Source organism: Lates calcarifer, linkage group LG9 (assembly GCF_001640805.2).
Source record: "Lates calcarifer isolate ASB-BC8 linkage group LG9, TLL_Latcal_v3, whole genome shotgun sequence".
NCBI classification, from domain to species: Eukaryota; Metazoa; Chordata; class Actinopteri; family Centropomidae; genus Lates; species Lates calcarifer.
This window is the reverse complement of record NC_066841.1, coordinates 1,017,037-1,029,215: the sequence shown is the minus strand read 5'-3', so window position 1 is coordinate 1,029,215 and position 12,179 is coordinate 1,017,037. Positions and strand designations below refer to the sequence as shown.

The 12,179-nt window shown below is 41.0% G+C and overlaps 1 protein-coding gene across 6 annotated transcripts in view; it reads left to right on the top strand.

Annotated features, from left to right (window-relative positions):
- Positions 1-8,920, top strand: part of LOC108895334 (calcium/calmodulin-dependent protein kinase type II subunit beta) — a 38,198-nt gene extending 29,278 nt beyond the window's left edge. For 2 of the 6 annotated variants that reach the window (XM_018694086.2, XM_018694076.2), the window contains exons 15-21: positions 421-489; positions 1,751-1,795; positions 2,469-2,517; positions 3,762-3,837; positions 4,822-4,916; positions 5,013-5,249; positions 5,603-8,920. In XM_018694086.2, the coding sequence (XP_018549602.1) occupies positions 421-489; positions 1,751-1,795; positions 2,469-2,517; positions 3,762-3,837; positions 4,822-4,916; positions 5,013-5,248 (570 nt within the window). In that variant the 3' untranslated portion in view covers position 5,249; positions 5,603-8,920. The remainder of the gene's footprint in view (positions 1-420; positions 490-1,750; positions 1,796-2,468; positions 2,518-3,761; positions 3,838-4,821; positions 4,917-5,012; positions 5,250-5,602) is intronic. The other 4 variants (XM_018694100.2, XM_018694094.2, XM_018694120.2 and 1 more) reach the window with 2 other exon arrangements.
- Positions 8,921-12,179: the final 3,259 nt, after the last annotated feature.

Here is a 12,179-nt window from a genome sequence, read left to right as displayed (position 1 = left end):
ATGTGATGCTTGTTTCTTTATATCTGACAGATGTTGCAGAGGTGCACAGCTGTCATTGGTTTAATTTGCCATCTGCCAAACGGCATCTGCAGCCAGTGGAAAATGAAAAAACTCCTGAACGTCCGAGCTCTGCCTGGGGTTGATTTGGATTTTACTGCAAATAGAAATGAAACATGATGAGTTGTAGAAAACCTTTTTGTTGAATTAATAGTCAGAAACGTGGGGGAAACCTTTCTGGATCTGTGGCGTGTCTGTGTCTATCTCCGCAGCACTCTGCTCCTATCTGCTATTTTTACCTGTATTACACTGTTTTTTTTGTATTTGTATGATGTACCACCCACTTTACAACCAGCAGATGGCACCTCTCACCATCGCTGCTGCTGCTGAGCACTAATATAGCACTTTGTGTTTCCTGCACAGCCCCAGACAAACAGCACGAGAAACAGCATAGTCACCAGTCCCAAAGGCAACGTCCCCTCTGCTGCACTGGTATGCAGCTCTGTGTCTGTCCGTCCGTCCGTCCGTCCGTCACAAACACTGTCAAAATGCAGAGTGTGTGTGTGTGTGTGTGTGTGTGTGAAAGAGAGAGAGAGAGGTGTGTGTCATTTTGGACGCTGGATCATTGTGATGCAGCTTTTAGAGGAATAATGTGACAGTTTGAGAAATGCACTTATTCTCTGTGTTGCCCAGAGTTAAAGGACAGGTTTATGTTTGAAGTTAAAGAGGGATTTACCCGCTGTAATTAACACTCTTGATCATCCTGGACATTAAAAGGTCCCTTGGTAATGTGCCTCTGTTTAGGTCGGTCCATTAAAAGGCAATAATCTGATGCATCAGTGGAGAAGACCCAGAGCTGACTCGCATCTTTTGGTATTTTTTAGCTGCCGTCGTCCAACAGCGTGAGGCAGTTCTGACTATTACAAAGCTAAGCTCAGGAGAATCAGGCTAGCTGTTTCCCCTGTTTACCAGTCTGTATGCTAAGCTAAGCTAACCACCTCCAGGCTCAGTATCCTCATTTACGTCTCAACAAGACAACAGATAAGTGCATTTTCCCAAATGTAAAAATATACAACAACAGCAAAGACAGACTTTATTAAAAACTCACAGCAGAGGACAGCCTGTAGACTTTGCTGCTGCTGTATGAGATTAAAACGTTTGTGTATTTTATTTTTCATGACTGTAAGATTTCACAGGTGTATATTTACACAACAACAAGACAACACCTGTGTGATTTGTGTGTTGTTTGTGTTCTTCTATATTTTTGTTATTGTCAGTAAATTTTATGAAAAGACCAAAACCAAACAATGGTTCAGAGGGAGGAAACAGTGTGGAGTAGAGCTGTAGTGAGTCTTTGGAGCAGCAGGACGGTGTGTGTGGGACTGAGACTCTGTTGTTGGTTTTGGGCTTTTCATGAGATTTATTGACATTAAAAATAATTTTAAAAACTGACACATATTGAAGAAAAGATGATTATTAGATGTAGTAGAGAGACGATTACAATCACTCATTAACATTGATCATTTGGGACTCGATCACCCGCTGCCATTAACTGTTTATAATCCTTACTCAGAACTTTTTTTTCTGCTTCTTCTCTCTGTTAAACCTCCTCTTATTTCTCAAAGTGAAATCATTTTGTCACCATTAAAACATTCCCCTCGTTGTTGCTTCTCTTTATCTCCATTCATCTCTCCACCCACTCTCTTCTCTCCTTCCTTTCTCTCTCTTCTCTTTCTCTCCATTCTTCCTCCAGGAGCCTCAGACTACTGTTATCCATAATCCAGTAGATGGGATCAAGGTACATCCTCCTCCTCCTCCTCCTCCTCCTCCTCCTCTCTCCCTCCATCTCTTGATTTCTTGACCTTTTTTTCATTCTCGTCTTCACTCTCCTTTCTCTATCTGTGTGGGTAAAGCTGTATTTAGAAAAACCTTTTTTTGTTTGTTTATTTTTTGCAGGATGTGAGTATTTCGTTGAGTGTTTTTCCGTGTGCATCTGTTTGTGTATTTATGCATGAGAGAGATGAAGTGAGAGTGAGAGACGCTGAGAAGCTGAGAGGTGTTTGGTTGTCTTATACTGCCCCTCTGTGTTCAGATGAATGGGAGCTCAGTGGTCCTGCTGCAGGCTGAGCGATCCATGTATGTCAGCAAGACGTCCGCCAGATTAACCCTGTCCTGCTGTTCAGTTAACTGTGTGTAACGGTGGCTAAACGTCGTGTGCTGTGTCCGTCCTCGCTGACTTGGCTCGATCCTCAGACGGGATTGTGCTGTTGTGCCACTGAGTCACACGTCGAGCTGTCGTGTTCTGTATTTCTGGCAAAAAATCGTGGAGTCAAGTTGTAGAATTGGTGGCAGAAATTTGAGGGTTTTGTGTTTGTGTGTGCATGCATCAATGAGTGTGTATATTTTGTGTTTGTATGCATATCTGAGTGTGTGTTTTAATCTTTTTTTTTTTTTGTCCGTGCACTTTGCAGGAATCATCAGACAGCAGCAACACAACCATTGAGGATGAAGATGTGAAAGGTGAGTTACACACACTACACACTGTCTACAACTCTGCAGACACGTAACTGGAGAACGAAACGTAGCAGTAGATGAAGGAGATCATGGCGGGGACATGAGACAGTCCAAGAGCCACTTTTCGTCTTGATTCTTCATATAATTCACATTTATGCACACGAGTGTGACAGATTAGGATGTTGGTGGTGTGTTGGCGGGTACAGGGAGGCTCCGTGTCGCTCTGTCCGTCTCACAGGACCAAGAGGTCATGAAGGAGCCTCGGTTAAAAGGTGGAAAGTCAATTAAACAACAGAAAGAGATGGAGAATGAACTCAAAGCAACAAGGAGACACATGATGACCGAACAGAGAAAAATGTTTTTAATCGATCATAGTCACATATTCTTCATGATGAAGAACCAGTCTCTGCTTTGCTGTTTAATTTGTATAATATAATCATTTAAAACTGTTAGCAGCTCAAACAAAACTCCATTAACTTCCACTGTACTCAGGTAAATCTCAACTTTACCTGTGCACTCAGAGATAAGTGAGAAAACATGAAGATATAGTTTGTTAAATTTGGCTGAACTGGGCCTTTAAGTGAAAATTTGAGTGGAGAGACTTTTTAACTTCTGTAAAGTGATGTGCAGACTCAAAGTGAGGGGGTGTATACAGAAAAAGAAAATAAACAACAAAATTACACAGAGAGAGGGAGGGAGGAGGGAGGGAGGGAGGGAAAGAGAGAGAGAGAGAGAGGGAGACAATCAGAGCGAGCTAAGCCTTCCTCTCAGTGTCGGGAGGAAGCGAGGGGAGAAGGACACAGTAAATCTCATCTAAAGAGCTGGGACAAGAATAGCGTGATGAGCTCAAGCAGCCTCACATGCAAACGACAGATATGATGGATGATGGATGGAGGTGGAGAGCAACGTAGCGGCTGATACGGAGCAGGAAGGGACAGTTATGTGTCTGAAAATGGGGGACATGTAGGTGAGGATTGCTTGTGTTGCTGCGGGAGGACGAAGGGAAGCAACGCAACTTCTTATATGGAAGTAGTTTTTAGGTGTGCAGTAGCATGGAGGAGATTTCACTCAGAGACACGGATGAAAGAGAGATGATTAAACAATGAGTAACAAGCTCTTAGGTGAGTCTGAACTCAGCTGTGTGTGTTTGTTAGTGTTTGTGACTGAGTTTCTTTTTTTAGTCGCGGTCATGACCTGAGTCTTGTGCAGCATCGTTCTCACCTCCCTCTGCGTTTGTTTCATCTCTGCAGCTCGCAAACAGGAGATCATAAAGATCACAGAGCAGCTTATCGAAGCTGTCAACAATGGAGACTTTGAGGCCTATGCGTGAGTCCACCGCTTCTTCTTTACTGTTGCATGAAAATCTGCAAACAGGAAACTCATCAGCTGCAGGGAAAGTGTGGTTTTAAAGCCCCCATCAGTCACAGAGAACCATTAACCTGATTGACATGCAAATGTGTTTTGTCTTTGTATTAAAAGATTAAAGAGTAATTATAGGCATTGTTTTATCCTCTCCCACTCTCTCCCTCTAACCTACCACTCAATTAAGAATAATGCTCGGCAGATTGAGTGACAGAGAGGAGGGTAAGGAAATGGAAAAAATAAAACATGGAAAATGACGCAAATTGTAAAGTAGGAAGTCAAAGTGAGAAGCTAAGTGACTTGTCATTATTTTTCCTGTTGGAAATGAGCTTCTATAAACGTCATAGTATGTCAAAGTGGTGTTGAGACATTACCAAAGCCAGAAGCATAGAACATTTTCTTCTCTGTTTTCCTTATTTTAAAGGTGTTGTATGTAAGTTTTTGCTATTGCTACATAGCTAACGTTAGCATTAGCAGTCAGTCTAAACCAAGTTCAGCATCAAACTTCATTCCTTTACTCATCCAGAGCTGACTCCAGGGGTGGAAAGCAGCAGCAATGTTAGCTCTTGTTTTGCTTCTGTTTCTACCACTGCTTTTCTTGGTGGTGCTGATAACGGCCGTCGAGCTTCAGCCAGCGTTGTGTTTACAACACAAGAAGTTAGATTATTTCCTCTGAGCAGAGCTAAGACTGGACACTACAATGTCTCACTATTGCAAAGTTGTGTTAGGGACAGGACGGGCTCAGGCTAGCTGGTTAGCGTGCTAACCTCAGATGAAGAAAAGTGATAGAAAGAAGGAAAGAGTCAGCATTGGAGTTGCTTTCCACAGCTGGAGACAGCTCGAGTTTGATGCTAAACTCACAAAGTTTCGGGTCAGTAAACAGCTGCTAATGCTAACGTTACTATGTAGCGATAGCATACAAGCACCTCATCCAGCATGTTTTTACAGGAAGATCTGCGACCCTGGTCTGACCTCGTTTGAGCCTGAGGGGCTGGGTAATCTGGTGGAGGGAATGGACTTCCACAGATTTTACTTTGACAATCGTAAGACTACATTTAAATCTGTTAATGTTTTTTTTATCGACTGACTGAGTTGTTGCTGAGTTTAATTCGGATCCCTCCCCCTCTCTCCCCCGTCAGTCCTCTCCAAGAACAGCAAACCCATCCACACCACCATCCTCAACCCTCACGTGCACATGATCGGGGACGACGCCGCCTGCATCGCCTACATCCGCCTGACGCAGTTTGTCGACGGGCAGGGCCGCCCGCGCTCCAGCCAATCAGAAGAGACCAGGGTATGGCACCGCAGGGACAGCCGGTGGCAAAACGTCCACTTCCACTGCTCAGGAGCTCCTGCTGCCCCGCTGCAGGGATGAGGTACAACAACGACTGACTGAACTCTGAGTTTACATACCTGGAACAACTTTTAAGTAGTGTATATATGTACGTATGTTTAGCTCATGAAATAATCTTTTCTTTCTTTAAAGGTGTTCTATGTAAGTATTTTAGTCTCAAACATAAAAAAAGTAAAAGTATCAACAGAATGTAAATTTAGGTCAAAGACGTCTGTGTATTGAGAAGTTAGCATGCGAACTAGCTAACCCCTCTTGTAATACCACTGTGTGCCTCAAGAGGTGATAGTGAGTCACTGCAGCATCCTAGCCTGCCCTCAGTCCAACATGAGAAGATGAGGAAATGAAAACTAAACCCAAAACTCTTTTCTTTCCCAGGTATGTGAGACTGATGAGGCCACGAGGAGCAGAGAAGTGGATAATCAAAGAGAGAGAATCAGCGCTGAGAGAGAGGTGGAGGTGGACGGAGGGTGAGTTAAAGGAGTCTGAAGAGTCTGGTTTTTCCTCCTGAGCTCTGCACACGCCCGCCTCGCTCTTCTCTCTCTCTTGTCTCTCTACAACCTCGACAACAGACAGTGTAACACCGACGCTCCCATCACCAAAACCTACAGCACTCAGCAGAGGGCTACGAAAAGGAAACTCTCTAGCCAGCGGTCTGACGCTGCCACACACCTGGACACCACCTGTCCTCCTCTTCTTTATTCTGGGCTCCGGTGTGGCTGAAGATTCCCCCTTTTACTTCCTCTCAAACTTAAAGTTATTGTTCCTTCCTTCTAGTATTATCATGGCTGCAGTCTATCCTTGTGCTCTTTCACCTGTACAGTATATTTATTAGTCATTCTTTCTGGTTTCCTCCTCTTCTTCTTCTTCTTCTTTTATATGACGAGCATGACTCCTACCTGTACTCTTATTACCAGTGGCTGTTTTTCTGCACGACTAAAAGGCTGCCTGTGTGAAATGAACAAACAGTATACCACGTGTCTCACAGAGACAGAGCGACCAGTGGGTGTATTTAATTATCCGTTTGGTTTTGTTATTCAATGGAGGTTTTTTTCCCCTCTCTCTTTTCTCTGGAGTGTAGTTGACCCCAAACCAGACGCCTCCGTGTGTTCGCCGGACCCCTCCGAGCCGCTCTGTGAGACAGTGAAAAAACCATGCAGCATGCTAAGATATTACTGTCGTTCTTAATCGATTCTCTGTGTACCGAACATCGCAAGTTAACCGCTGAAATTATGACAAATGGTTGAAATCCTAGTATCACGCTGTTTATGTAAATTTCCAGTTTCATCGTGGTGACTTGACTACAATTAACGCTGTAGATGGTATTTAATTGCATGATATTCCGAGTTAATACATTGGTAAGTTGGGTGTTATCGTGCATTTTGTTGATTTTTCTCTTTTCGGACTGAACTGCTGGTGAGCTATAACCTATCACCTCTATTTTCTGGGCTTTGTAAGTGCATAAACTATTTTTGTGTTCATATCATAGTGTAGTATAAAACGAGGATGCTGGTGAGGATCGTGACAGAAAATGCCTTTTTTAAAGAAATCGTTCGGATCAGATTTAAAAAAACAGCTCTTTACTGTATCAGAGACAAAAACTTTTAGAATCAACAACAGACCCGACAGGCTTCACATCAGGGGGTTTGATTCTTCATTTAGATCATTCTCAGCAGCTTCTTACTTCACACTTTTAAAGGAGAGAGTGGAAGCGATGCTTTGTACTGTATATTAAAAGTGATAAAGGAGGAACTGGGATCATGGACATGTCGGATTTTAGAAATATTGTTTGACCCAACACCAAAAGCAAAGCTGTAAACCTCTCAGTCCTGTGAAAACCATGGATATCTAAGAATTTTAATGAGTTATCAACAACCCACAGAGGAATATTTAATCCTTAAAATGACTATAATCAATAATTTCATAATAAAGTATCAAATGACAATCTGAAATCTGGTTGTGATAACCCTACAGAGAATTATCAGCTGAATCTGTGGCTCCGATTTCAGGAAACTTTTCAGAATAAAAGCCACTGCATTATTTTCCTAAAAATCTAAGTGTTTATTGGCCTAAAAATGGAAAATCACTTACATTAAGTAGAAAGTTAAATCCTCCCAGAGAAAAACACTCAGGGTGTTTCCTCACTGCCCTCAGTGGTCTGAACTTTAAGACCCCTGTGGAGTACATGAACCTGTCCTCAAGAGGGCGCCAACATCCAACAACAGAGGTTCAGTAAACAAACATGATCAGTGGTGAGTTCAGGTGGTACAGACAGGAACAGATCAGTTCATTCATTAAATCAGTGTTTACTGTATTTTACTGTTGCTTTCGCTCAGTTTTCCAACAGAGTTTAAAATCTAAAGTATCAGAGCTGAGACAATTTTAATAATCTGTTTAAGTAACTGTTGCTGGTTCCACCTTCTCAGGTGTGAACATCAGTGACTTCTCTCTTTTATTTCGTTGTAAACTGAATATTTGGGGGTTTTGACTGTTGTTCAGGTAAAAACAACAAATCTAAAACTCAGCTCAGGCTCTAGGAATCTGTAAATTGGCTCTTTTTGTTAAATGTAATCTGGAGTCTGAGTCTGCTCCGCTGTAAATCTCTGACGATGATCTTCACTGCATCAATTTCATTTGAGACATCTGAGATATTTATATAATTTAATTTTTAAAGTGCAATAAAATATTAAACCACTGTGACAGACACTGAAGATATGACAGCTCAAAATATAAAGATGTATTAAGATGTTCAAATAAGGTGAATGTTTGCAAAGACATGTTTTGCATGCAGTGATGCAGATACGTTTAGTTATAATAATACAATAAAATAAACTATTCATATAGCACCTTACAAAACAAAAAGTCAAAAAGTGCAAAATTAAAACAATTCTGCGCTAATGTTAAATAAAATGTGGTGTATAAATGTGCAGAAAATTATTATATAATTTTAAAAAAAGAGACTGATAAATAAAACATGTTAGAACTGGAAAAATAAATCTTTAAATTAAAAAAAAAAAAAGGTTTTGATAAGTGAAGGAAAAACCAGTGAAACCTGTGGTAAAGCTAAAATCTCTGCATCAAGAGTTTTTACTTTACATTTTGTCCAAGTGATTTTATTCAAACTCCACAGGAACAAGGGCTAAACAGCATCTGAAACCCGAAACACATCTAACACTAACTAACAGCATGTTCAGAGCTACAGATCATTAAAGGTGGTTTTTGTGTTAAAGTTGAGCCAAAGCAGTGGTAAAATACTGCAGGTGTCCAGGCTGGTAATTGTTCTGATGATCAGACACTCTGCAGATCGTGTTTGGTGGATTATTATTATTATTTTTTTTAATCATTTGTCTCTGAAACTCCCACAGACGGCGTGAAGCCAAAACCATCAGTATCCTCTGACAGTATCAGTAGTTTAATAGGATTATTGGTCACTTAGAGTCATTGTCCCCTTTGGCAACAAATCCATGTCCAGTTAATTAGTGTGTAATGTAACACTAATGTAACAGAGCCTCAGTTCAGGTGAGTGATCAGGAGGTGAGTTCTTGTTCATTTATTTATTTGTTTATTTATTATACTGATGATGATGATGATGATGATGATTCCTCTGGTGTGCGTTCCACGTCTTCTAAATATTAAAATGTGATCAGATGTAATCAGTGTGTGAACCAATAAACTGACAATGCAGAGAGCAGCTCACTCCTCTCTCTTATCTCCACTCACTCGCCACAGAACGCTGCTGTTTGTTTGTTTGTTTGTCTGTTTGTGTTTAATCAGCGCAGTGATTTCATTGGTTGTTTACGCTGTGATCCAGTCACACTTCAGTCTTATCTTACAAGCAGGGGAACAGCAATCAATAAAGGGAATCAGTAGATGATGATCACAGAAACAGTGGTGGAAATGAACAGCTACTAGTGCTTCTACTTTATGCTACTTTCTGTTTCCACCTCACCAGACTCCAGAGGCGAATACTGTCCTTCTTACTTCACTACATTTATCTGACAGTATAGATACTTAAAAAACATAATCATACAAATAGTTTGTTCTCTTTTTCACTTAAAATAAACCCCAAATCTTCACTCCGGCCTCACAGAGGTCAATAACTCTTCTAATATTCTACCTAAAAGCCAAGATTATTTTTGTGAATGTGTGCAACAGAACTTCACTTTGTTGCTGAAGCATTTTACTACATTTACATTTAAGTGTATTTTGTCTATAAGGCCTCTGAACACAGGGCTTTCACTTGTAATGGAGTATTTTTACATTGTTGTGTTTCTACTTTGATAAAGAATCTGAGTACTTCTCCCTTCTGGTAGCACAGTATGAGAACACTATGTGGATGAGAAAGTTATTAACTTGTCCTTTACATAATCAGCGCCTGGACAAAGGTCAATGTTTATGACCATGAATGAAGTACATCTAGCACTGGACCAGATAATAAATACCTGCAGTAAAAGTACAACTGTTTAAAAATCGTCTCTTACCTAAACAGTCAGAGTCCAGGAGATCAGACTGAATCACAGCCTCTGTACTTACAGGGTGTTTGACTCTGAGCCTGTTGGACTCATTTTAGATTCGCTAGGTTTAGAGTCATTCAAATGTCTTTTTAGAAGTAGTGGAAACAGTATCATTTTGAGGTACTTGTACTTTACCACAGTATTTCCTAAAGGATATGAGCTCCAGCTCTGCTGCTCAGAGATCCAGACTAACTGGTCTGACGGGTCAAATAGACTGTGACTGTGAATGTGAGTGACCTCCTGTAGAGTATGTTAATGTCCTCTGTCTTTAGTATCACAAAGACTTCATTAGCATCACCAGTAAATGTGTTTCCAAAACACTAAATGGCAATAACATCAACATGAGAATATCTGCCGGCAGGATACAGAGATACCGGAGCCTCTGTGGGAACAAATGTATCAAAATAAAACACGTGGAAGCCGTCACTTCTTTATTTCTCCAACTAAATATTCAAATATTTGATACTTTATAGCAATAGTTTTACACTCAAGTAACCTGCTGACTGCAGGTGCCCAGACTTTTGCACATGCCATAATTATATATTTTTTCCCTATTTTCTAAAGTTAACTAAATAAAATGTAACAAGTCATATCGGCTCATTTTCTAATGCAGGGGGTGTATCATATTGTAGAACTCCTCTCACCTCTAAACCCCAACAAACTCCCCCAAACTTTTGAATAAATTGAATAGAACTGTTTCAACTCTTAATATTTGACTTCTCTCCTTTTTAAAAGTGTATTTAAATATTTCAGCTGTTTAAACTTTTTCTTTTGTATTTTGTCGGTGTACTTTGTGTAGGATAAGTGCTACATAGATAAAAGTTTTACTGTTGATTTTATGTTATTCAACTACATTAACGCTTTAAGACCGTTCCCCTGTTTAAAAACACCATTAGGCTGTACTCTAATGTGTTTTCAACGTGTTCTTAAAGCGCTGAATGTGACAGAGACGGTTTAACTGCATTGTCACCTTTCAAATGTCATGTTTGACTTTTCTGTTTCACTACCTTTTTTTCGTACTTTCGCTGTTTTCTGATGCAACCGGACTGTTTTGGTGCCGACGTCACCGCCGACGTGACGCAGATCAGCACTGGAGTGATTAGACAGTGCCCGAGGAGCGCGCGACTCGGCCCCACCGCAGTTTACTTCACACACACCGCATTCTGCTCGCGCTCAGGACAGGACAGGACAACACAGTGCTGAGTCTGCTCCTCATCCATAGTCCGGGAGGCTGACGGCGGAGAGAGGTCCGGGTCCTTATCTGCGGAAAAGGTAACGAGCGTCAGTCAAAGTTTTAGCTAAGCGAGCAACTGAGGAGAGAAAGACGTTTGACTTTTAACTCATCGAATGCTCGTCGCGCACGTGACGCTACAGTTTTTTAAAAAAACAGTTCGAATGCGCTCGAGCGGGGAATGCTTGGTGTTTGAGTGTGTTATTGCTGTTGTGGGGACATGATGCTCAAACTTTGGTGACAAAATGCAGTCGCCACCACTTCAACATCACATTTTACGGTTCGGACTTGGTCACCAAGGTAAAGATAGACATTGATTGTGGCCATGTCCGGATTCAACTCTTAAAGGGCCTGGGGGCAAACATTTGTTGTTGGGGCCCCTGCTGACCCCCACCACGGGTGGGGAGGTTGAGTGATTTACCGGTCAAATCACAGAAAATGAATTGGCAACAATTTTTATAGTTGATAAAGCCAATATTAAAACAAAAATGCCAGAAATTCTGTGCTACCATCTTCGCAAATGTGAATATTATATGTGTTATTTTCCCAGCTTGTCATATCTCTTTTGTTTGACCAACAGTCTGAAACCAAAAGATACTCTGTTTATTTTAAAAAAGGAAATGCAAGAAATCCTCACATTTCCGAAACTTGAACCAAAAATGTTTGGCAGTTTTGCTTGAAAAGTGACTGAAATGACTAATTAATCGAAATACTTGCAAATTATTTTCTGTTGACTGACTTATCAATCAGTCGACGACTTGTTGCAGGTCTTTCTCTAAGGCTAGTCTCCAGGGAATAAATGCATGTCGATCAGAATGTCCACTACAGTGATGGAAGCTACTTGTATGTTTATGTTTGGGTTGGTTTGGGGTGTGCAGAGCTGTAAGCTGTTCCCAGAGTTTATGGTTATGAGAGGGACCCCTTCAAGACACATGGTGGTTTAGCTATATTTAGGACGTACAGTACTTTCTGTACTGCAGTTTATCATCTGATCTGGATACTGTGAACTAAGATAAAGTTACAGCACTGAAGGTATTCATGCCATTTATCATCACTGAAGAATAAGTCTGGTGGTGTTGACTATTTTTCCATGAAAAGACCAAAACCAACAATGAATTGATCTGACTAACAAGTCCTGTCCTGCTGCCCCAGATACTCAGTAGAGCACTGAATGTGGATTAATCCACCTCTGAACATAGTCTGCAGAAAT